Below are 27501 nucleotides of genomic sequence, written 5' to 3'. Positions count from 1 at the left end.
TGCTCCCTAAAACTACAGAGGAGACCACTCAGTCCTCAGACACTACTTTAGGGAGAGATAAATATGCAGCTACATCAGCAGGAGCTGCTTCACATTGGAGCATATTACTGGTAACTAGGTTCTAGATTGCAAAATTCAGACTTCATAAGAACTTCATAATTTGCAGGTCCTAATTTTTGGTTGACAAGTCCTAAAATGGGCCAATGAGATTCAATAGTTAATGTTAACAGTACATACATGTTTTGTATCTTCACGATAACATCTGAAAAATAATTGTCTCATTACTGTGTCTATTTTGAATCCTAATATTAGTTCATGTGCAATGTTAAAGAAGTAGGGTTTACAGATTACATTGGTGGAAGTTGCCTGTAAGAGGCTACAGACATAACCAAGAGTTTCCAAATTTTCCTTTTGAAATTTATAAGCATTATAGTATACTATAGTATACTGTTGTTACCTATTTTGTTTTAAAAAACAACTCATAGAAATACGTTCTTAGTGCAAAGGGAAAACAATTGGACATATTTTATCACTCTAGGGTTCACAGAAAACCAAGTTCTGTACCGTGCCTGGTACAGTAGTGGAAGCCGTGCGGAAACAATTCGAGAAAGTACAGAGGATCTCTCCACAGAAGACCTTTGCTCAGTACCAACAGCAGCATAGATCTGCACAGGTAAAAATAGCATTTTAATAATAACAAATTAGGTATGCTCTGCTTTATAACTGGAGGAAAAATATGACTGCTTGCTTTACAAAATTCTTCATTATCACTGAGACAACATTTCCCTAATGCTCATACTCAGAATTTTATCTTTGAGATGTACCACAGTAATCATATATTTTTTATGCAGATGAACACTCAATATAGACTAGAGTCAACTGACATAGATTGAGTAAAGCAGTTACTACCATAGCAATATTTTATACTGAGCTGTCTGTAAGACTCTAATTTATACATTATCAAGTATCATGATGATATTTTGCATTTATTGCACTTGATGTGATATTAAGTAATTCTCTTTCAAAAGGAGTTTCCTGCTTCCATTGAATTAAATCTAATAAACTCCCCTAAAGAGATCAAAAATTGCACAGAATACTGCATAAAAGTAGAACAAAGCAGCAGCTAAGTGTTATTTTAAATAAAAGGCCTTTACATTTTATTACTTCGTTAGCATATACCATGAAAAATTGTTGTAAGAGATAATGACTTTGGACTATGTGAAATCCCCTACAATAAAACACATTGTACAATCTGTCCCATGCACTCTAAAAAACAGTAATGGCACAATATATTTCCCTACCATCCTGCACTTCTTGGAAAGATTTTAAAGAAATATCGTTCACCCAACATTGTAGAAAAAGACACACCAGTGTTCTGCCATAGGTTCATTTTAATCTTAAGTATCATCGTATCTACCAGTCATCTCTCATTTCTTATACATTAATACCTACATCGGCAACTTGCACAGACAACAAACAAAACTCCAGTTTATAGGGGAGAAGACACAGGTTGCTGTAGAGGTATTAATGTATTTTCAACTAAGCAGAAAATCCCACAGTGGGACATAATCATATTGGTGCATAATCCATGGTGATGGGAAATGTTATGCACATACTTTTCTGATGATGTGGCCCAACATAGCTGTCAGTTTGCTGGATGAGAAATGCAGAACCATGTACAGAAATTATGCGACTTTTCTCTTATTCAGAACCCAATAATTTTATTTCTGTGATGTGCAGATGCATTTTCCCTGGATATCTAGCTCTCCCCAAATCCACTATGATGGTTCCATTTCTTCAACAAAGATGTGACCTCAAAGCATACTTACCCATGTATTTGTCCTCTGTGGCTTGTTGAGAAGGCTCTCTCAAATCATCAGCAGAAACAGCCACATTCACAGAAAATAAAGTTACTCAGACTATATGGAACCAACTTTAAATTCAGGTTAAATAACTTACTGCAAGACCATAAAATCCCATTTCTATCTAACATAACTGCACTTACATGGAAAATGGGATTATACACTTAGGTAGTTGAAAGATTATTCAAGGTCACTGAATCCATCCTGGGGCAAAACAGAGAAAACATGTAGTTTGAAGACAGATCTGCAGATCTGGATAAATTCAAAATATTAATCCAAGCTAAAATAAGAAAGCAATTCATTTTTTCTAAACAGTGATCTAAATAGCTGAACATTTTACTACATATTCAATCATTGCATAAGGAGTTCATGGCTTTTAATTCAAAATATTGCCATCAAATATGAAAATGATAATTATTTATCTTTCTGTTTTTCTCAGGCAGCAGCCATCACTCATACTGTAAGGGAGACTGGCTACTTATGATAGGTGCCATATGAATGTGCCATAGTAGAATGCACTAAACTCTTGTCCAGAATGCTGAGCAGCAATGAAAACTGATCACAGACTTGTCATGTGCTCACAAATTCAACCAGAGTTTGATTAGATATCTGGTCTTTAATTTGACCACTGACATCGTGAGCACCTTTTGCCATCAGCCACCAAGCTGAGAAGAGGCCATAGCCTTTGGTGTTATAGTTGTGCAGATGTCAGCCTGGCGCGCTTTGCTATCCCAGCTCAGCTAGGTATCTGCTCAGGCAGTCTCACACCGTCAGAAACAAGCCATTTCTGGCAAGTGAGCTGAACCTCCTACATAGCAAAGAGGAGTGAAATACACCTAAAGCATCTGATATTTGCTCAGCCATATAGTATTGTGTGTCAGGTGACACAGGTAGAGCTCCCCCTCCTTCATTGAGGGTCACTCCAGACAAATTTTCTAAGATGGCTAGCGTTGCAATTGCCAATTTTCTAGCAACTGCAGAGGATAAGATTGAATAATGGGACAATGCTATTGAATGGTGAAAACCTTACATTTTTAGGAAAATCTTTCACATAGTGCCCAGGACACCCTAAGTATACACATACAACTAAGCAAGGCTGACAAATCATAGGGATGAAGTGAGGATAAGTGAAACTCTGATAAGAAATTTCTACAGGACTCTCACAGTACTGATGCGCAGATGATACTGTGCTAAGAACATAAACAGGTAAAAAAGCAATATGTTTACTTCCATTGCTGCCTGCAAGTTTGTACATACTCTTCATTAAGAACAGAAAGTTCTAAATCTGCCAATACATAAACAATATTCATTAGCCAACTTCACAGATAGATTATAAGATGACCATAATGTACAGTTCAACTAAACACAGTATGCTTCAAATGTGAGCTAGTAAAAGGCTTTCTTGTGCTTGGATGAACTTTTGATCCCCTTGAACAATACATACATACATATAAATATATAGAACTGCACACATGTTTTATGTACATATACATATAGCATACATATTCTGATCTGAAAAGCAATTTTATTTTTGAAAGGGAAAGTATGTTTTGTCTATTATCAGAACAGAAGGAAACTGTATAAGTACCAACACAAAAAAAGCAAACCTTGGTCTAAATTACACAGAGAAGTTATTGAAAATTCAAATCTTGGCACATTTTGCAATCAGAAGTCCATCTAAATTATTGCAGCACAGAGGCACTAAAATTGATGTATGGGCCACTAACATGTAAAACGTGTGTAGCAATTACAGTTCGCTTTAGTAACAGAATCTGAAAGCCTACATAAAAGAACCACTCCTCTAACAAACCTTACACAGACTTGTTCTCATATTGTTTTAGGTCAGAACGACTTATTACCCAGAGGCACAAAAGACACTATAGTCCTCTGTCCTAAGTACCACACAGATATGCATGGGAAGGCCAGCAGCTCACATGAAGGGTGATGTGAAACAAACATGAGAGACTGGAGGATGATGACAGTCTGAAATAGAAATAAAAATAAAATTACCATAAGAAACCGTTCATGAGCTAGCAGCATTCCAACAATCATCCAGCTGACAGTGCTTTCTGAAGCTTATTCATGATAGGTCATAGAATGAACAAGAAGTAATTGACCACCAAATAATTCTATAGAATATTCTCCAAAATCCATGGGATCTACAAAACATGCCATAAACGTGATGGGATAGACTAAATTAATCCTACCTACAGTAATGCTATATCCAACAGCTGGCAACTACAGAGGAGGGATGAAACCACAGGTCTTCAAGCTCTCTATTTGTTTGGAATAATAAACAAGCAGCATTTAGCACTCTGTTACTGGAATTTCAATTAGCCATCTTTACTGACACACAAAATATGAGATCCTCCATGTCCCTCTTCCCCCCTGCATGCCCAGAGCAAGGCTATGTAATTATATTGTCAAAATCTGGCTTATAATGTTTAGGCTGCATTTCAGAGAGCCACAGCTATCACATTAAACAATTATAATCTTTTGCAATATGGCAACTATTTCATAAGCAGTACCAATGTTACAGCAATAAAGCAGTAGTGACATTCAGATTAGATTTGCTTCCTGACTACATTAAGCCTAATTATATTTCTTTTTAATACCCCACACCATTCAAAGGACACATAATGACTATTCTGAACATATTTCGTGTCTCATGAATGAGTTTTCCAGTAATGAGAGCTTGACTTACATATCTAAAACATGCACATAAGAACAGAAATGCAGATCTTAAATGAAAAAAGCATATATATGCATAAATATATTAAAAAGCATATCCACATAAAATGAAAAGGCATATTATACATACACCTACGCGGTCATTAAAGAGAGAATAGATGGGAAAATTTGCACTTCATTTTCTTTGAACTGCCTCTTTTCAACTTGGTATGGGGTTAGCTCTGTGTCTCCTCATATGTTGTGCAGCTCCCTCAGAACTGTTATGCATACAGAACCTGCAAGTGTAACCATGCTCTCCTCCAGCCTCAACTCACTGTGACAGTTCAGATAGGATTGATTTTGATACTGGTAATGCACTAAGTCATTTACTGGACCAATAATAAGAAAATTAATTCTGCCTTTTGTTCGTATGATTTTAATTCATATTATAGTTAAAATAGAGGATTTGGAAGCACAGAAGTGGAAAAGAATTCCTAAAGCCCAGGAAGGGATGCACGTTGTTTCTCTGCCGTAGAATCTAAAAGCCCTTGCTGCCTCCTGTACGGCAGAAATTACAGGTCAGGCAGTAGATGCCCCCCTACATTAATTCAGCAGAAATATTAAAGGAGTGCAAGCAGTTTAAGCATTCCTTAGTTTGAAGGTGGAATAAATCCTATAAATATATGCTTTTTCATGGGATGACTAACAGAGAGAGCTAATTTCTTGCCCCCAAATTAGCTGGATTTCAAGGAGGCGCCAGGATTTGAGATGTAGGAAGCTTACAGCTCTCTGTTGCACTAGATATATAGCTCCAATCTCAGCAACACAGTCCTGCTTCCACTCAAGTTACACTGAACACTTGGGAAGCTCTTGCTGGAGGGACCAGAAGTTCCTTTCATTTGAAAGCTTATTATCAGTAGAAACTCATAGGAAAGCTTCCTTCTCACAAAGGAAGAAGAAAATATAATTTGACATGAGTGAAATTATTTGTTAGACGACTCCGTGTGCATGAGAGAGGAAGCACAGGACTGCTGCCTTAATAATATCAATCTTTCAGACTTATTTCTTCTAATCACTAAACCTCAAAGTACCCCACGGACACAAGTAGTGTGATGTAGCACAGGTTCTATGTCAGGCTTCAAGTAAGGAAACAAATCACTGCCAGAATCTGAAGCCAAAATAAACATAGATAACCTCAGAAATCAGTTTGCACAGACATCTTGGACAGTGCTTTAAACTCCCAACAATATGATCTGATTATTACACTGCAGTTATCAGGCTTATAGATACAGTGTTAACATGTATTTTATAGGATCTTTTCATTAGCCTATGGTCATGTTTTTCATAATTGCAATTCAGTGTAATTTTTGCATTGGAAGAGCTGTATAAAGCATATGCAGGAAGTCATCACCCCTTATATAGTTGTATTACTATACTTCCTTTTGCAAAGTTGCATTACCCTCATGCTGCTGACAGGCAACAAGTTGATAGCACAGCACATAAAGCCAGAACCAATCTTCCTAGCCACGTTTGTCCCCTTCCAGTCCAATTATACACTGTATTCACGCAGCTTGCCACATCTGCTGGCCAGTGTCTGGCTGCAGTAACAAAAATGACTTGACATCTGTGTTATAAAAAAAGCCTGTCCCAATGTTTATGGCAACAAATATCAAAGATAATAACAATGATACTCTGCTGTAAAATGACTATTCTAGTTACACCACTTACATTAGAATTTATTTGTGACAGCCCTTCATATACTTAAAAAAAACCCCAAACTAAACCCCAACCTATTAGCTGTTAACGTGCAATTATTTTTGTTTGTCTTGAGGAAAAATCAAGTAGCAGGCACCACACAGTATCAAGAAGCACCAGGGAAGCTGAGTACAATGAAATGACCTCCAAAGAAAGTCAAACAGAAGCCTCTCAAACACAAGAGGTAACTATATTAATTAATAATAATCTCATTGGACAATTATATCTGTTTTGCTCCTTCCTCCTTTACCACTTGGTACAGCAAGATCTGGATGATCTGCTCACAGCTTCTCTCATTAGGTAGTGCATAATAATTTTTAAAGGTGTTTTAAGTGTTTTTAATTTGTTATTGTTTTAACATGATAATTATTAGGTTTACATTCATATTTTTCGTTGAGGTAACATTTTAGATATGGTTTTAGAAGTACGGAAAATTCTTATGTATTGCAATAAATCCTGTATTAAAGTGAAGGTTTTATGTGCAGGTTTCTCATCGTGAGCAAGTTACTCATGAAATAAAAATGGCTTCTACATCCACTGAGCATGACACAGGTAAGAAGTTGCATGAGAATAAAGGCTCACAAATGAGCAATGGTAATTGTCTTTACTCACACAAATGTACCATTCTTAGCACACAAACATGAAAACACACATTGCTCCGACTTCTCAGCAAAGCATAATCCTTGACGTCAACAGGACTTAAGTGAGTTTAAAATTCAGTATGAAGAGATTACTTTTGCACAAGGATGTGGTTTTAAATATGATCTCAGTTGCTTGAAGGAACTAAAAACATAGGCAAACACTAGTCTGTGTATGTACACAGCTGTGGATGAGAAAGGTTGAGTTGTACCCGAACTGAATAACCCTGCAGAATATGTCCACAGTATTAAAACACTGCTGCTGCTGCAGTTTAGTCTTTGTACTAGAATTCATGTGTTATATTCTCCCACAGATCCTAGTCAACCTTTAGCCCTGCCACATGACTCAGGTATGGCAAAACAGGTTATATCACGTGCATCAACAATTATTTTGTTGTTTTCTCTATGGATTTCTGTTCCGGATCAAGCGACTCTCTAGACTTCTACAAGGCTAAGCACAACTTTTCTAAGATAATAATGTTCTATAATTCACTGATAAAGTCAATTTCATAAAATGCAGGTTGGAGGAAAAACAATTATTTTGTTCTTCCCATTGCAGCAATCAATTCAGCTCAGAATGAAGAGCTCCCAAAGACTGTAACAGAGATTTTAAAACAGCAAATTGAAAAGGCAGCTCAAGAAAGGGCTGTTCACTCTGACAGAGACACCACATCATCTGCAAAAGAAGTAAAGGTCTGTGTTTTTAATGAGAGATCTTTCCTTATGCAAACTAGAAGTGAAGAAACTGGTCTGTCATGCAGTCTGAATTTCTATTTGGAATAATTATTATATAAAATGTAACCTATGAAAGTGGTGGGAATATATGGACTTTTGGAATTAAGTGCACATAACATAATATGAAGTACTTTAGATGGCTCAAAAGTACTTACAGTATGTGACAAACACAATTAAAAGGAAAAACTTCTCTATTCCTGTTCTCCTCTGCTGAATAGTCTCCTCCTTGCTTGTTTTGAACATGTATGTATAATTTGTCACCACAGATTCTCAGAAGCATAGAAAATATCCCTTTCAGAAGAAATGAAAATGAGCATAGGCTACAGCTAAAATTTACATTATGCTTATAATGCAAAGTCTGCATTTGTTGCAGCAAAAATTCCAAAACTGCTCAATCATCATTTTGCATGAATTCCACAGTTCTTTTCACATATATTCTATGGTGCAAATAGCACAGCTCTTAGCTCAAAAGATTGGCTTTATGCATTCTGAGCAATAGTTGATGGATTATGTCTTTCTAGATCTTATTATAATCCTATTGCTTGGATGCTTGCAGAACTAGCTTTTGTGAAGAATAGAAAAATTGTTTCCTATGTTACTATACTTTAAAAAAAAAGAGAGAGAGAGAAAAGAGAAAAAGAAAAAAACAAATCAAAAGCACAAAAAACCCCAACACTTTTGTTCCTTAAAGATGGAAAATACATACCAGGTAATTATATTGCCTTCAACAGATAGTTCATTTACTGCTACAACTTCAGCAGACTACAGGAAATTTTTACACCAAGTTAAAAACAGGATAGAAAATCTACCTCTGCAAGTATTTGCTCCAGACACCATGAATATGGAAGCACAGGAAAGTTTTCCACCACTCATGTGAAAGCTTCAATGGAAATGCCAGTAAATTCTGAGTCCAACTCTCCAACAAAGACCACTGTCTCCACAGATCTGTACCCAAAGCAATCCATGTGAACTAAGAGGTTCATATAAATGTTTATACACACGGTTAAGAAAAAACTTAAGGAAACATTTTCTAATATTTTATCTGGTGAATCTGAAACATGGAACACGACTTCAGATGTGTAGCAGGCTAGAAATGGCTTTGCCTTCATCACTAATAAGACCAGAAAAACAATGCTTAGAGCGGCGTGAAATTCAGAGAGGAGAGGTCCTCTCTGTAAGATGGGTCTTTGAGAACCAGCCTTTCATTCCACTTAAAGGTGATCCGCCAGACCCAGATCAAGCCAGAAGTATTGCAGACCAGGGAACCATTTGTAGGAATTGATAGATGCAGGTTAACCAAGATGGCCACGGCTCACAGCTGAGGTGCAAAGAGTAGATTTATTCCATCATTTCAGTCACACATGCACTAAGTCAAAACTTAGTAGGGGCAAAAAGCACCAGCCCAATCTGGGCTTTGCCTTATGTATCAAAGGCCTGATGCACAGGTAAATTCACCATCAGGCTGTGTTTTTACAATTCTAAACTCTTTTATCTCCCTTCCACCCAAGACAGTGAAATCAGAAGCAGATTGGACGTGGCACTGAGTGCCATGATCTAGTAAATGGACTGGATTTGGACCAAGGGTTGGACTCGATGATCTCGGAGGTCTTTTCCAATCCAATCGATTCTATGATTCTATGATTCATGAGGCCCTAGTCTGAAATCAGGTGGCAAAACCTGATGTCAGGGTGCAGGTTTCACATCATGAAAAACTGGAGCCACTCAGTGTCCCTCAAAGAGCTGGAGCCCATTATTTGTATCATATTGAAGTAAACTTTTTAACTATATGATGTGAATATAGGTATGTATTTTTATATTTGAATATGAAGTAAACACCGAAAATAAATGCCTTCTCATGGTGCATGTGTTACTTCAAAATTATATTAAAATAGCATTTAGATTGCAGTTATGCATTTGAAACTTAGAAAATACTACATATGCTATTACATGATGAACATAAGTGTTCTCCTTTTCGCATCTATTTTCGGCACTGAATATGTATGGCATCCTGCAGGAAGACCAGATGTTGCCATAGCTTTAGCCATTTGAAATACATGAACAGAATGCTTATGCTTGAACAGTAAAGAAAACAGCAGAAGAAAGCTAAATGTTCCTGTACCAGTGTAACTCCTAAACAGAAAGCTCTGCTTTGGGATTCCCAACACTGTGAACACTAGGAGCAGAATTAAACACAAATAGTTTGTGAGCTTGTAAAATGAGGCACAGCCTGGTGGTGGCCCAACAAAATACTTCATGTGGTGGGTGGAATCTGGCTGACAGCTAAGTCCACACCCACTCATCCACTCCCCCACAGTGGGATGGGACAAAAAATCAAAAGAGCAAAAGGAAGAAAACCTGTGGGCAGACGTAGAGACAGTTTAAAAGATAAAGCAGAGCTGGGGCCCGAGCAAAGCAAAAGAAGGAATTGATTCACTACTTCCCATCAGCAGGCAGATCTCTAGCCACTTCCTGGAAAGCAAGGCAGGCCCGAACATGCACAACAGTGACTTGGGAAGACAAACACTACAGCTCTGAATGTCCCTTCTTTCTTCTCCTTTCCATCAGCTTTTATTGCTGAGCATGATATCATATTCTATGAAATATCCCTCTAGTCAGCTGGGGTCAGCTGTCTTGGTTCTGTCCCCTCTCAACGTCTTGTGCATCCCCAGCCTACTTGCTTCAGACAGGGAAAAGGAGCAGAGTGGGAGGAAGAAAAGACCTTGACACTGTGCAAGTACAGTTCAGCAATAGCTAAAACATTGGTGTCTTGTCAACACTTCAGCCACAAATCCAAAGCACAGCACCACATGGCCTGCTATGTAGAAAATTAACTGAATTCTAGACAGTCTCAGTATAAATAAGCATGTTAAAAGTAGAAATGAGCAGAAATACCCCATACCAGTAGAATAGAAAGTTCTCTATATAGTCAAGGCTCTGGATTTTTTTTTTTAATCTCTTCTACCTGGTAAATATTGATGACCTCAAACAGTAGACCGGCCTTTCCCCCACTGATTTTGTAGGACTGTTCTTCTCTGACCTTGGTGTTCCCAGGGTCTCTCACAGTATTTTCCCTTAGTCCTGGCTGCATGTGCAGCTTTTTGCCTCTTCTTGAATATGTTTTCCCAGAGGCACCATGAGCGTGACAAAGGCGCCCAGCCGTGCCCTGCAGTGGGTCCACTGGAGCCATCTGGAACTGGTTGTCTCCAGCATGGCACAGCCCCTGCCTCTCCTCACAGAGGCTGCCCCACAGCTCCACAGCCACCAAAACCATACTACTGACACACAACACATGATTAATTTTCATGAAGATGAATATTGGCTCCACTATTCAGTCCTGGAAGTGGTTTTGGGATAAACTTCCCTTAAATCCCGTCTGTTTTTCTTTTCCCTTGACTTGCCTTCTGCGGCAGAACACTCACTCTCAACTACCCAACTACACCAAAGTATAACCATTCAATTAAATAGTTTTCCAGGAGACATGTCACCTTTTTTCTCCCTCCCAACCACCTTATCCACTTCCTCTCCTCCCTCTTTACATTCAGAATACTTGTGTACCTAAGAATATTCAGCTGAGTCCTTGCTGGTGGTTTATTCTTTTTGCAAGTTCTACATTATCTTGAAGATACTTAATTTTCAGCATTTTTCACAGCTCTTATTATGGACTAGAGGTATGTGGCAACTAAACCTGTGGTTATAAAATCTACATTGCTTTCTGTCTTGATTTGTGAATTGTCATAAAATCGATACCGGCAGGCAAACCAAACACAGACAGAATACTGAAATGGGCCAAATTTTCTGCTGATGTCAAGGGGCATTATTATTATCAGTGGAGATATATTGATACAGCAATTATTTCATCCACCCTCTTTGTATTTGTCTGCTAGTTCCATTTTCACAGTAATTCAGAGATCAAGACAGAAGAGCAGCAGGCATTTTTTCAAGCCCAACAGATTATCCATTATTTCCTTCTGCCCCTTACTGGTATGAGATAAACTTTCTACTCATGTTTCGTGCTTTATAGAGAAATAGTTTCCTTTATAATTAACTATGATTCATAGAAGAAAGAATTTGATATAGCTGCTAATATAAATGTAGCTATCTCACTATTAAAATTTAACTGAAAAAAGTATCAGCTCTGGAAATTAAAATAGTAAAAATAAAAAATAATTATTTCCATAACATATCTAGAGTGCACAGTCTGCAGGTTACCACAAAAGCAGTAATCCCTAATGTGCTTTTGGTATAGTTAAGCAAAACTTCTTCATCAGAATTTCAAACATCTGCACCTGTTTATTGATCTTTCCATCACATTGTACATTCAAAGATTGTAAATACATTATACTCAATTCCACTTATACTATAAAACCTTTTATTATCCTATCTCATTTCACAAAATAATTAGTTATTACAAATAAATGGAAAATATTGTACCTGATGAAGTGAATAGTCCTTTCAAATGCATGGATTCCTGCAACGGGAAAGGTAAATAGTTTTTTACTTCCTAGGCTTTACTGTTAGTTGAACAAAAATGAAGCCCTATAATTACCACCTGAGATACCAGCTAATGGAAAGTGGATAATGTTCTAACAAAATATATGGATATTTGTTAAAATCAAATCATAACGTGGCTTAAACTAACTTGTAACTTTTTAATATGTGGTTCTAGAAGCTGCAGATTCAAGAAAATGAAACATGCAAACTCTGCCAACAGAGAGTTTACCCAATGGAATGTCTTGTTGCTGACAAGCAGAATTTTCATAAATCATGTTTCCGATGTCATCACTGTGGCAGTCAATTGAGGTAAGAAGTAACTGCATGTCCACCCACAGAACTCTGCTTATGAGTATAAATACAGATGGTGAAATTATTTTCAACTGTGTTGGATTGACAGGGAGGTATCCTGAATTCCCCTTTTCTTCTCTGCTCCTCACATCTGCCCTGTGGCAGGGAACAAGTTCTTTAAATTCTCTAAAGAACTGCTTCATCCCAGTACCTTCCAAATTCTTCTGCACATTACTTCCTACTGACTGTTACAGACCTTCAGGAAGCAGCAGACACAGAAACTTGGGTGGATCTGAACACACCAGATTTTCTCCTAATTTCCCTCATCCGTAAAAGGAGTTATGATGGTTCTCTGCATTAGCAAACCACTCTGCAACCTTTGTATGAGATGCAGGATTTATTGCTCTATTGCTCTATCAAACTGCAAAGGCCAACAGTTTTGACTTTAACACATTGAGGGTTAGTTACACACATTTCCTTTGCTTCATTTGGGAATCCAAATATAATTAAACACAAATTTCTGTAATTTGCAAAAAGGCTAAAAAAAACCTGTGCTGTGGAACATTTCTATTTGAAGCTTAGGCTGTGCAACAACTGAATGAGTTTATGTTCTTTCTTAAATCACCAAGCATGACTCTTCTCCTTCATTTTGACTTTGAGATTATATGGGACATCGCAAGTAAAAGCGGGGAAGGTGTGTGGTCAGAATTGGACAATATATTGAATTTGCTCCCTTTTTGCTCTTCCTTTCTTTATATGTACTGTTATATATAGAGGTGCTTGAAATAGCAAATAAAATGTATAGTTCATGGTAGTTTATGATACGTAAAAGTATAAAACTGATTTTCTTGCATTTGGCAGCTTGGGAAATTATGCATCACTTCATGGAAAAATATATTGTAAACCCCATTTTAAGCAACTTTTCAAGTCAAAAGGAAATTATGATGAAGGTTTTGGACACAAGCAGCATAAAGAATTATGGAGTTCTAAGGATCAACAAAGTTCAGTTGACAGTACTCACACTGAAGAAACAAATCCCATTAACAGTATACCCATTGATCCTAAACCAATTACAGAAGTTGATAAAGACTTGTACTCAGGTACTGAAGGTGCTCATGCTGATATTTTGGATAATAATTTGAAAAAATCCACAGAAAGAGGTAAATTAAAGATGTCATGGCCTCCTTCAACAGATGATGAAACATCTAAGAAAACATTTTCTATTGAAGAAGTAGCTAAAGTAAATAAGTCAAAGTGGCCCCCAGAAGGTTTTGTTCAAGAAAATTCTAGTTTGAACACAAATAAACCTCTGGGCAACAAAATCGAACCTCAGAAAAAACACACTGAGATGGAGCAAAATAAAAATAACACTGCAAATGCACAACAAAATCAACACTCATCCTTTAGCTCTCTGTCTGAAAAAGAAGCAAACAAAAATGAAGCAGGCAATAAGGGAAATGATGAGAAAGCTGGGAACATGCCAGATAAGCTGAATAAACCAGAAGCATCACAGAATAAGGAGGAAAGTGGAAAGGATATTAAGGAAGGTGATAATGTGATTGTGAATAGTGCTGGGAAGGAGCAAGGGAAAAAAATTAATGAAATTGATGATTCAGAAGTTGTACAGGTTACTAATATTGATGATGTAACAGTACAAAGGAATCACAAAGAATGCAGCTTGAATAACAACAACAATAATAATTACGCCACTTTTTCACATCTAAACATTTGTAGAGAGGAAAGAACTCTCTCAGCTATGTCTAAGACAACGGTAAGCCCTGTGATTTGCACTGAATCACAGCATGCCTTTGCAAAGCTGGACAGTCAGTCTGGAAATGAAGAAATATTTGAGATGTATGAACCTCATGAGAGCTATTCTAGTGATACTGTAACTGTTTCACAGGATGAACAGGACTCAAAAGATGAAGATGCCGTTACCTCTAAGAGTCTTGCTCAATTTAACAATGATGCCACTTTTCAGAAGTCTCATACTAATAGCACATTAGGTTTAAAGGAGGCAACTAATACAACATTGCCTGTTGATATCGAGTTGGTGTGCATTGGAGAGGAATCCAAATACAACAAAAAGGACAAAAATTTATATACTATTTTATCTAACACTATGAAAACATCTTTTCTTAAAAAAGACAAGCTGGTTTTAAACTGTGGTCTAATAGACTCTGCAGACATAAGTAAAAGCTCCTGCACACCATATTCAAAAGAACGTGGAAATTGTGATACAGAAGTGAATTATATTAATGCTTGTCAAGGAAGTGAAATAAAAAAAGTGGCAAAAAATGACATAAAAACAAGCTCAGATTTACTGTGCTCAAGACATACTGCTGTTCCATCATTCCAAGGCAAGAAAGTCAAGTTCAAACAGCTCATTGTAGAGCAACAAATTAAAAGAAATAGATTTTATGATGAAAATTATTAAACCAGCTAAGTAGTCAGGCATGTTTGTCACTCATTATAAAGTATGTCATAAATAGGCATTTCTTCAGTCCAGCTATTTTAGTCCTCCTTGAAGAATTTAATATCCAGAGATTTCATAAAAAATAATACAATTATACTGTCAATTAAGCAGATTTTATCTACTTAGTTTATATTTAACGCAATAAAGATGCATAAGATAGAATTTTTTCAGTTAGTAATTAAAAAAAAAATCTTGTTTTTCTACATTTCTGAACATTGCAAAGAATATTTTACTACATGACCATCCTGGAGAAACAATAAATTTTAATATTTATCATTTGTAATGATCTCAGATGTGAAGCACCTGGTGTGCACAAAAAATTCCATAGTTTTTTTTCTTATGTATTATTATTGTAACTGAGCTGTTGCTCCATGACAAACTATGTACATTTGTTGTGTTAACTCATAGTAGAAAGTCTGGGTTTGGTTGGGCTTTTGGGGGGGTGGTGTTTGGTTTTTTGTTTGTGTTTCTGGATTATCATGCACTATTTAGTTTGAAATGAACTTGTTATTGAATAATACAGCGGGCTGGTGAACAGTAATGTTTTGCTGTATTCCTAGAGCTGCAACGAATGACAGAAAAATCCCCCAGAGTGTGTAAATTTTAACCCAGGATAAAACCAAACAACCTGGGCAGAACTGGAACAAGGTTTGGGGACACTGAGCAATTAATACTACTGGTTGTCTCTGTAACTAATTCAATGTCATTTTAACTGAAGCAGCTCTCCAGTTTCATACTTAAACCTGTACAAACTTACGCAGACCTCGCACCTTTTTCCTTAAAACCTATGCTTATGGATTAACATTTGCTCTCTTAACACTAGCTTGCATGAAACAGCAACATATCATTAACTGTTGACAATGCATAATAAAAAAGTACTTTACAAAAAAGTATTTTGTGAAGTTTTTTCAATATGAATTTATACATATGATTTTCCTTAAATAGTGTATGAAATTCTTCATGCAATAAATATTTTCAACTGAAGTGTGAGTGAAAAGGAAGGATAATCAAAATACAGTTTTTAAAATAACTCCTGAAGTATCTGACACAGGCAGGTGTTTGAAATAATTTGCAGGAAAGACAGGCTGATGTTAAAATATTTAAGAAATTATTGTGCAGAGTTCTAGAACAAAATACCTGCTGCACTGCAACTCATTGTCCAAGGCAACAAGATTGTGGGTAAGTAGGATGTCCACGTCACTCTTCCATATCTGCACAGAAACAGTGATAAAGTATCACACAAGAGAAAAGCTATACATAGTATTTCTTCCACAAGAATACTTTAAGAGTATACTACTTCAGAGTATTCTCATGAAATGCAGAAATACAGAAAGACCCCTTAAAATGAATGTTGTCACAAGAAAAGCCTTCACACAAGGCACTCCAATACCACTTTATTTGAGAACTTTATTAAAAAGCATTAGCCTACAGCCAAATGTGAACATTTTAGAATTATTTTTGCAGGAGAACTCTCTCTTATTTCTCACCCCATTTGGCTGTAACCATGATAAATTATTTTTTAAAACCCAAGAGAGTAAATAGAGCTAAAATATGTTGTTTGCTTTTTGAGTAGATAACACAACTAAAAATAACATCAAAAAAAAATCCTGCTGAGACAACAAAAAAAATCTCAGAAAATGTATGCCCAAAGAAAATCAATGGAATTTGTCTGGAACATTTAGTCTTCTACATTAACTAAACTTTCAAATCTCCCCCGTTTCTCAAAGTTTCTTATTAGATATAAGATTGGTCTTGACTGTATTAGTTAGGAAAGAGAAGTGATCTTATGGGTGAAATGGTATTTGTTTATGTGCACATATGTAGGTGTGATCAAAAATTCAAGTGAAAAGCTGATATGGTTGCAACATTTGTACCTGTGCCATTTTCCATCCTTTGCATATTCTGATGAATTCAGACTTGTATACAACAATTTTAGAGGAGTGACATATCAGTTATGATAGTAAAAACTCATTTACACCAAGAAATTAATGTCTCTGAAAATATCTTTACAATATATAGACCTACAATATATAGACCTAAGCAAAATAGAAAATGAGTTACAGAAAAAGTGTGTTCCTCTTTGCCAGCTAGAGACGACTGAAATAAAGGCTTTGATGAAATAGTGGAAAAAAAAACAAGACTACAGAAAATTTTTTATTCCCAGAGGGAATATTATTTAAAGACAACATACATAAATGACATACCATACAGGGCAAATCTCTTTTGATATTCCATGATCGAGATTCTGCTTAGCATAGGATGGACACAGAAATGCAGAGCCTTCCTCTAGTGGATTCATTAGCTTTGCATTCTCTTCTCTCAGCGAGTAGCCTTTTTTTCTTCTTCCAGTAGTGAGGGTGGATGTTAAGGAAAAATTAAATTATATTATATAATTCTTTCTTTGAAGCACAAGCCCCATTATACTGTCTTGGAGTTCTTATACAAATCATAAGGATGACACCCTGTAAACCTGTTCTAGAAAACTAATGGCCATGGGCAATAAAAAATTACAAAAGAATGAACATTATCTGAAAAAAAAATGAAGTATAAGAGTTCTTCAGAACTTGAGCCAGAAGCTTAAAGCAGAAGCAATCAGAGACAAGAAAGATAAGGCTGGAACTCACTGAATCTTACTCCCTTTTCCAAGCAAGGCAAAAGAGATGGGTAATGGCATATGCCTGAGTCACCCTAATGCACACATATATTACCACTACAGAAGTCACACTGTGAAAAGAATGCATATAGCAGCTGGAAGTGAGATCGGCATAAAATCTGTAGCTAGAAAGTAGCAACCTTACTGATATTCTCTAAATTAAATACTAAATTGATAGTAACTCCTTAGCTGCCAAAAAGCCCTATGAATTTTGGTGAAACCATACACATTTACTGCAGCCAAGGAGCTGGTCTTTATGGTTTTAAAAGAACTAGCATCCATTAGAACCATACTTATCATCTGGGCTATCAAAGTTTTAGTACCTGAGTTTAAATAACTGGTCATCAGTTTGTAAAAGTCTCATTCTGTGAGGAGAGGCTTGATGGCTCTTGAGAGGAATCATGGCACTGAACCCCCTAATCTGTCAGTGAGACAAGAATTTCTGGCTACTCCTAAGTATTGTCTCATGGACAGGATACGTAGCCATGCCTAGGACAGGACCCTTACAGTCATGGATGTCAGAGCTGATCCATTTCCAGCACAGGTGCAGCCAAGCACTGTTCAACAGGCAAAACTGCACTGGCAGGTAGCAGTGAAATGAAACTCTTCCACATCATTATTTAGTACAGGAGGCTTGGAGTCTGAGAACTCTATTTTCACTGGTATTATTGGCTAGTGAAGATGCTCTACAGCTTTTAGAACACAGCAGGGTTCATATATTCTTCTATACTCAAAAGCACCAATTAGAGAGATTAAAGAGCCTGATTTAATGGCTAGGCCAGCACTGGACTTTATAGGACTTCTAAATTTGCAGTCCCTTTGCAGCTTCATTAACATAATTGGCACAAAGACTTACTTAGAGCTATTTAAATTGTTTTTAGAGATGAAGCATATCAACTAATCTCTTTGGAGTCTTTATAGAGTCAGGGGCATCCTCGAAACTATAGAGGGACCTAAATAACACTTTTACTATACAGCTGGACTCCTCCCAGGAGAGGAACTTGCTTAAAGCAAATACTTGATTACTCCAAAAAGTGTACCTACCTTGTATGTCTTCTGTTAAGCATTCATCTTCTTCTTATATATCAATAGGCAGACCTACACTAGTTATCTTAAATGACAGTGCTCAGGGTAGACATTAAAGCCATACTAAGGATCTGCCTTATTCTAACACAGAACATTTCTTGAAATATCCCTGCCAGAAATAATTATAGTTAAGGCCTTATTTTCAAAGTGCAGGATAATTATCAGAATTACTGATAAAAGATTTTGGCCATTTCAGTCAAGTATACCTCCAGCTGTTAGGTATAATTGCAAAAACATTAACTACCCTGGGTACACTCACAAAAACAGGAAAACAGACAAAAAGAGACAGATTAAAACCTTTGTCTCTTTTAATGCTTTCATCCCTTAAGAGGTACCTAAGTTTAACACTTCAGGTGAGTTTTATTGACTTTCACTAATAGCATTTCACTTTGTATGTGGGTTACATTTAATGATTTTGACATGAAAAGCATTTTTAAATGTTTTAGAGAGTAGATCTGTGTTAAAATGTGCTTGGAAACATAATCAGACTGACCTTACTTCTGGGCTTTCTAAAAGAGTAAACGACAAGTTAACCATGAAAGATCTGAATTTTTCAATATAGTCTTTAAATAAAAAAATAAGGCAGCTGTGTAATGTACTGCTACAGGAAAAGAGGTGAAAAATTCAGCCTTACCTCACCATGGACCATAATTCCTACAGCTTCTTCACCTCCCCTCTCTTAGAGTAGGGTGTGAGAGAGTAAGAGAGAATAAAGTCTTCACATTTATTTTGAATTTGGATTTCATTACCTAAGCACACTACAATTTTATTTAAAACAGACATGAAAAATCTACAATACATTTGCAGCAGGTGATTTTCAAAATTTTATAATCTGTTTAAACTTTAAAAAAAGTCAACAGAAAAATAAACCTTGAAGGGTGCAAACCCATTTTACCTTCTGTCTCTTAGCACTGTAATCATCTCTATCAGTAGCCGTTTAAATTACTTTTAGGCTGATAAAATGATTCATGTGATAAAATGTATGATGTTGAAAAGGAATAATATTCTATCATAACAGATATCTATGAAAGAGCCATTCCTTCCCCACAGAAACTGCATATTCCAAAGTGAAAAGAAGGTAGTTTTTCCAGTCATCCTTATTATAGAAAAAAATTGACCAAATACAAAATTTCATTATCAAGAAAGTCATCTAAAAAAAAAAAAAAAAAAAAAGAATTTTCAGTACAAAAGATGAAACAGTTAAAAACTTTACAGGGAGGGGAACAGAGGTATAGCTGTACCATGAGCAAATAGAGCAGTAAACAAAGTACTTTAATGTACTGCTTGGTAAATTAGATCATGTCATCTTAATTGTAACACTAGTGCACATATTGTAACAAGAAAAATAACTACTCTATATGAAATAGTCTCTTACCACTTAAAATATGCTTCCAGTTTCTTTCTGTGATCACAGTTCAGACCTCTACAGAATATTAGATAAAAAGGAAGAAATAGATAGCAATGAATTCTGCTTATATAGATGAACACAAAAAGTAATTTTTGCAGTTCCAATCTTAAGAGGTTTTGTACAGTTTTTCACAAAGCAATATTAAAGAGGAAATAGCACATACATAGTGTCATATACTGTTTAGAATCTCTTTTTCTTTATTGTGTCCTATAAGCTGCTGTTCTAACTTGGTAGACAGTACTCCTGTACTGAAAGCTACACACTGAGCCTTGGTGGCTTTGACTGAGAAAAGTATTTTGCCACGGTGAGCAGTGAGTTTTGTGTGCCTGGAGAGAAGGTAATGAAAAGTTGCTTTAACAGGCTCTGGCAGCTATCCATGCCAACAGCATGCCATTAAACAGAAACAGCATGGACTCAGCTTCTTGGGCCAGAATATGAAGTCTAAATTATTTTCTTCAAAGTGAGGTATTAAGACAACAACCAAGAATACCTTTACATGTTTTTGGAGGTATCATGATATGAACATTTGTATGTTCAATAATGTATGGCAAACTATATTTAAAAATACTAATGTTATAAGCTAACATACTGCAGAATGCAGCAGTATCTCAAAGGTGGGTGCCAAGAGGAGGGTGTCAGGCTCTTTTCAGTGGTGCCCAGTGACAGGATGAGAAGCAATGGCCATAAACTAAAACACAAGAAGTTCCACTTTAACATGAGGAAGAACTTCTTTACATTGAGGGTGGCAGAGCACTGGAACAGGCTGCCTAGGGAGGTCGTGGAGTCACCCTCTCTGAAAACCCACCTGGACGTGTTCCTGTGCCGTCTGCTCTAGGTGACCCTGTCTGGGCAGGGGGTTGGACTAGATGATTTCCAGAGGTCCCTTCCAACCCTAACAATACTGTGATTCTGTATCTTATTTTTTTTACTTTTAATGAAAGTATATGTGCACTATAGACGTCAACATAGGAAACTGAGGTAAAAAAATAACAGGGATAATTTACCTTATTTGTGAATGCCTGTGTAAGAAAACTCAGCTTTATAAACTTCTTCCAAATATCTTCCAAACAATTAGGAGAGGTTGGGATTAGGTGTCCCGACATTTATGTTCTGTGACGACATTTCAAGACTACTGCAGTACTCCAGCAAACAAAGCGTTTTCTTTAACCAGCTACAAATTCCATTGTCACCTACAAGAGACAGAAACGACATAGTATTGCTTTTTTTGATATGGAGACCTGGCTACACAGAAAAGATGACTAATGGATGAAGCTCTGCACCTCCTGTACCTTTACTGATTTTGTTCAAATGTAGGTAAATGTATTACTGTATTTACTAATACCTACTATATTATTGATTCAATATTATGCGACCATAATTTCTAAAAAGTAATCATAATTCACTGGGTCATAAAATAAGGTCAAATAGACAACCATAATTTTACCATTTACTAACAACTGAGTGGTTGAATTTGCAACTTTAATGTTCCTTTAATAGATTTGCTGAAGACATACTTACATATGTGCCAAATACAATTAAACGGGTTGAGTTCTGGAAATTCAAAATCTGGATCGACTTGAAAGTTCTGAAAACTGTTAGAGACTGTCATCAAAATATCATGTTTTATGGACTGCTGGACTTTCAAGTTTTAAAATATTAGGATTAATACCTCCCAATTCAAGTCTTGGAATGATAAAAATAAATACTAGAATTTCCAAGAACTTTCTAGAATGATTCTGTCTTAACACACATTAAATTATTTGGTGGAGCAGAAAAAAACACCAATACCTGTCTGGGGTGATTTCTGTAAATTACACACTCTTACTCAAGTAATATTATCCTGTTAAGCTGTGGTGTTAAAAATCTATGTTTTATGCTATCCTATGCAGGTATGTATGCATTTTAATCGTGGGGAAAGGTAGTTCCATTCTAGTAATAGTTTTGCATACTTGCCATTTAAAAAATGCTGTTTTCAATTGCTTATAATTTTGTCTAATGTTATCTATTTGAGGAGAAGCTTTCTGCACACAGGAAAGGACAGACAGACTGATTTACTTTAAAAGCTTTCCCCAAAAGGCTTTCTCCATTTCCAGGAAGAATACCTGGTAAGAGCATAGAATTTTGCCCGCACTAAAAAATACCTTTCATCTGAATAAACTTAAATCAATCTAGTGTCTCAATTTTGATATTGTTCTATTTCAACTACATTTGCAATATAGTTTTCCGTTGCAACATGTCACGTTATTTTTTTATGGTACACATCATGTCCTGGTGATATATAGCCAGGAGAATATTCTTATTAGGACTTCTTTCTGAATTGCTGCAGCAACCAGAAGATACATTGGAGATTGTAATCAATAAATCCTGAGGCCATATGTTTAATAATTCAATAAATCAAAATACTAAACAATCCTGCAAGTAGCAGGATTCATCCCTTCCATTCTCTGAATAAGGTAAGAGTCCTAAGAAAAACACAAATCACAAAATTAAAGACTATACCAGATAGCTTTTGAATTCAGGCATTTTCATTTTCAAACTTAATGTTCTTTTAATGTGATATATAAATGTCATATGTCTGTATGTATTTAAATAGATAAATACTCATGAATACATAAGTAGAACCACAAGCAATCAGGAAATTACCGTAACACCAGCTGTGTATATATAGAACTAGCAAGCTCAGTACCACTAAACTGCTTTATAATGTGATGGCTTCACTGAATTTCCCCTCATTCTTTCTATCCATATATTCCATTTTTCCTTTTATTGCTCCCCTACTTGCATTACAAGCTGTTTGGGACTGAGACTTTGGACAAATTTTTCTTCCAGATGATAAGCAAGAGCACACAGGCAAATGCTCCTGATGTAGTTCTTCTATCTCTGCAAAAAATTTTGATACCCATGTTCCCAGCCCCTTGCTGGGCAGCATTCTAATCTATGTGGATGCCACTACAGAAACAGAAACGTGAATAATTTCTCTTAAGATGATCTTCAATGAAAATAAGGGTAACAGAAACAGTCCTGTGTATCAATCACAAAATACTACCAGTGATGACAATTCCAACCTTTGCAGAGCAGTACCAAGGGAAACAATCCTGAATTCTCGTAACTGTGTCCTTTGAGAAAATGGAAATTAAGGACAGGTCACATTCCACTACTGGTCACATCCCCTTGCTGGTAAGCAAATCACATGACACAGAATCAAGCTCTCTGGTTTGAGTAGCAATTGCCAAATCATCCTCCAAGAGCCTTAAAAAGAAAATTGCATGCAAAATGAAAAAATAAGTGAAAACATTAATCATGATTAAACAGAACCACATTGATTTTTGCCAGCTGGATTCAGCCACTGACTGTTATGTGAAGGCTCTTCTCTCTTGGTTAACCCAGCTGAGAGCTGGATTAATTTTTTATAATTAATTTCTTAGGTATTAGTGCAAATGCTTGTCAAAACAGTTGATCCAACAAAAAATTAAATATGGGGTGGGGAACAATAAAAACTCTAATACATTTAAACAAAGATAAAAATATCTAAATTGAATGGAGCAATGGAGAAAAATAAATTTTCTTCATATGTCCTGGTCACTCATGCAAAGCAGAATTGCTTGGATCTGAAAAAACACTCCACCACCCTCCATTCTTCCATTCAAAAGGCCTATCTTACATCACTGTTGAAGGCAGTCACAAAGAAATATATACTTATGGAGTTTTTAAATACTTCCAAGTATATTCATTATGTTCATGGTGACATTGCTATGAAGGACACTATATAAATGGAAGCTGTGCTTGCAGCTGATCACTGTAGATAAGCAAGTATCTTGAAGGACTCACTGCACACAAAGGAAGTTGCCTTGTTTGGTTTATGGGGAGATCACCTCCTTCCAGCTGACATAATACATGGGAGATAAAATAATGAAAGGAAACACTTTGTCATGCAGTGTGAAATCAGATCCCAATGCACTTCAGAAGAGATCATGAGGGGACAAGAACTTTGTTTCCTTACTTGTCTATAATGCACCTATCACATAACTGTGATTTGCATCTCACAGCATACATCTGCATGATATTAAGAAATGGTTTACCAAATGAGGCTGAATAGCAAACTGTAACACATTTAAAAATAAATAATCAAATATTCCTCCCCTAGATCTGTGAAGGCAGTGCTGCATCCTTGCATCAGTTAAATATTCAAACCTGAACAGAACAGATGAGTGAAATAACGTTTATCTCCAAAAGGTTACTTTACAGTTTGATGTAAAAGATCTGCCAGTACAACATGCCTCAGTACTACAGTATTGCTCTCCTAAAATCTGAGGTTAAACGCTAAAGGATATACAGAATTTTGTTTCCTTTTTTTTCTTTTGGAGATGAATTTCAGCGTAGTTCCTACTGTCTGCCAGGGTCCCCAATACCAATATTTAGCCCACAGATCACATCTTGTTGGCTGTTTTAACAGCTAAAACAATGATTTAACAGGTATGATTCCTGACTTCTGCCACCCCTGTTGATCCAGGACAGAAAGAAATCCTGCTGACAGGGCTGTATGGGGATTACATTTCTTATACTGTTTCTGCTGTGAATAAGAGCAGTTCAGCTCCTGTATGTCCTTTAATACTTTTCAAGAGTGCTGTATCATTTTTCAGAAAGAATTGTTGAACTCTTCTAACTTATGGGATTGAAAGCTAAATTATGGTCTTGTGTGCTAACTGGGACACAAGAAACTCCCCCAGTTTATCAGGGTATTAAGAGCTCTGCTAAACTTCAGAATATATTATGTGTACTGTAAGGCACTTTCATGAACAGACTCATATTTCAGGTGTGCTATTTTTTTTCTCATATGTTTAGGATATTTAGTTGTTATGTGGTGGTTTCTCTTTCTTTTTAATGATTTAGTTAACTTACACACTGAGCTGTGTATATACTTGCAAAAAGCTTGTGTTGAACCTCAAAGGCTACTCTTTTAACATGAGCATAAAATTCAGAGAGGATATGTGAATTTCTCTTTACATTTTTAGATAAGTTTAAAATATTAAAAACAATGACATTTATGTTCTACTCACTACAAAGAGCTTCCTTTTTAGTATTATTTTTCATATTTCCTCCTTCTTTGCAGGAGTTATAAAGTTGTAGCTGTTTAATGTTTTAGTCAGTTCTGCAACGTTTGTAAAACTCTTAAGAGTAAATGAAGTATATTTGTTGGGTTTGGGGTTTTTTCAAGATAACAATATGGCTGACATCAAAGGTTAAAAAACCCCTTCCTGCTTTAACAAAGAGTAAAAAAATCTGATACTTTTTGATATGTGTTTTTAACACCATACTTTTTCAAGGCTTGAGGTATTTCCTCTAGTAATAAAAGTCATTTGCTAGGAAAAAAGACATTTTGACTGAGCTATTGCACAGTGTCTAAATCCATAAGCATTTAAAACATTTCTTATTATTTCATTCCAAACAAAAGTGTGTGTATTGAATCTTCACACTGGACACAGTAAACTCAAATGTCTCATTACCACAGAAGAAAAAAAGTAAACAGTTGAAGAGTGTGAGGAAAAAAATCTATCACTGTAGTGCATCAGTCTCACCAGAATAAAATTTGCATTAAAAAGATGCTATGAAAGGAAAGGACATGACTTTCAGGTTGTTCAACAGTACTAACAGTTCTGAACTCAGCAAAGATGAGGGTACCTGCATCTGGTATGACTAAACAAGGAATTCTGTCTATAAATATAATATAATATTAGTATCAGCAATAAATTCCTTCATTAAGGACTTAATAAACATTTGCTTATGACCAGATTAACTTGAGAGGTTATTTAATTTTAGAAACCTTTCTAAAAAGCATGAAATACAATGGCAAGCCATTCGGAATTAATAAATCTCCACATCCTTTTGAATCAGCAAATAAAGCACGAAACTAGGCAAGGGGATCTACTTGACAAACAAATTCCAAAACAGTGTATGAAGACAACCAATACTGAAAAGAATCCAGCAATAAAACATATTTCTGAAATCTTTTCTAGCATTTCATCTGGCTTTTTAGAGAAAGAGGCAGGAAAAGAGGGAAGAGACATTTATTGTAACTGAAATCTTAGGAGTCTAATAATTACTAGTTATAGAAAAAAAGTGGTAATAATGCAGTTAAAGTTGTTGTACTCCTCTCCTGCTGTTACATTCACCCTTCCACTGCTCCTTTGGATCTCCTGATCAGTTGCATTCCAAGTTAGCGTGACAACAGTGACTTGTGAGCATTTGGAGGCCTTGGCCAGGAGAAGTATGATGTCCAGGTTTATGATTTCTTCTTCATCCTCTAGGTTCTATTTAAGATCATTTTTATCTTTGCTAACTCACTTTTTTCCCTTTCTCTTTTTTCACTGGTCTGCAGCTCTACACCTGAATTTAATACATACGTTGCCTTTTAGATATGTCAGATACTATTTCTTTGTTACCCCCAAACCCACTTTTGTCCAGCTCCAGGCCTGCATTTCGTTAGCTGACCATGGCTGAGCTGTTCATTGCCATAGAGTCTCCAGTCTCTATGGTTCATCCTAGGTTTTTACTTCTCCAGGGCCTCTGGTACCTTACCTGTATATCTCTACATCACTGGTTAGCATGCAAAACACCTCATTCTATGTAGAGTATCAGCAATGCAAAACTATGGATGCATCCCATAAATAAAAACTAAACAGACACCTGGTCCACTGGCAAAATCGCTGAACCAAGTTGAACACAGGTGCAGGCAGGTGCGGCACTGCCACCAGGACAAGTTCTGCGGTCTTGCAAACTCGGTGCAAACCCCTCGGCGCACTGACAACCGTGCCACGGAGTGTCCCGCACAGCTCGGTTAGGCACGGCTCGGCACGGCTCGGCACACCCGCTCCGCAGCGCGGCAGCGGCCGAGGACGCGGTCCTGTGCCCGCCGCGGCCATGCCAAGGTCAGCGGCAGCCGGGCAGCCGCGGCGATGCTGCCGGCGGACACGGTTTTCAGATCGGTGGGATCTCCCCGGAAAAAGATACATCCTGACTCCCCTCCTTTCTTTTTTTCCCCCTTTAACAAAGCGCCTCCGCGTGAAGTTCCCTGTTCCTGCGCACTTGGGGGCTGGGCGGCACCCGCTCCCCACCTGCGCGGCCGGTCCCCAGCCCCGCTCCCGTCTTCCAGAGCGGCTGGGGATGGGCGAGACCAGCCCCGCCGCGCGCGGCAGCATCGCCGGCAGCCTCCGCCGGGGCTGGAGCGCGTCAAAGGGGACTCCGCGGCGCTGCCCGGGCTCAGCCCGGTCCGGTTCCCCCTCGGCGCACCGCCCGCCCGGCACCGCCGCACCCGCGCGGCCACCGCTCAGCCCGGCGCTGCTCCCCCCGCCCGGAAACGGCGTTGCCGCACGGGCCGGCTCCCATTGGCCCCTTTCCGCCACTCCGTCCCGCCTCCCCGGCGCTGCGCGTGCGGCCAT

General features: G+C 37.2%; 2 protein-coding genes across 2 annotated transcripts in view; one reads left to right on the top strand and one right to left on the bottom strand.

The window, feature by feature from the left end:
- Positions 1-14879, top strand: part of XIRP2 (xin actin binding repeat containing 2) — a 22314-nt gene extending 7435 nt beyond the window's left edge. The window contains exons 3-7 of the mRNA XM_064661855.1: positions 539-673; positions 6773-6839; positions 7485-7618; positions 12327-12460; positions 13304-14879. Coding sequence (XP_064517925.1) covers positions 539-673; positions 6773-6839; positions 7485-7618; positions 12327-12460; positions 13304-14879 — 2046 coding nt within the window. The remainder of the gene's footprint in view (positions 1-538; positions 674-6772; positions 6840-7484; positions 7619-12326; positions 12461-13303) is intronic.
- On the bottom strand, positions 3368-27501 carry LOC135417530 (uncharacterized). The gene is made up of 8 exons (XM_064661854.1): positions 26750-27501; positions 21070-21255; positions 20033-20080; positions 19292-19807; positions 17123-17260; positions 16056-16129; positions 12092-12128; positions 3368-3845 (listed from the first exon to the last, which is right to left on the bottom strand). Exons 1-2 carry the CDS (start codon positions 27499-27501, stop codon positions 21252-21254), a joined length of 756 nt encoding a protein of 251 aa, XP_064517924.1. The 3' UTR covers positions 3368-3845; positions 12092-12128; positions 16056-16129; positions 17123-17260; positions 19292-19807; positions 20033-20080; positions 21070-21251.

This window comes from Pseudopipra pipra, chromosome 7 (assembly GCF_036250125.1).
Source record: "Pseudopipra pipra isolate bDixPip1 chromosome 7, bDixPip1.hap1, whole genome shotgun sequence".
In the NCBI taxonomy this organism is placed as follows: domain Eukaryota; kingdom Metazoa; phylum Chordata; class Aves; order Passeriformes; family Pipridae; genus Pseudopipra; species Pseudopipra pipra.
This window is presented reverse-complemented; position numbering and strand designations above follow the sequence as displayed.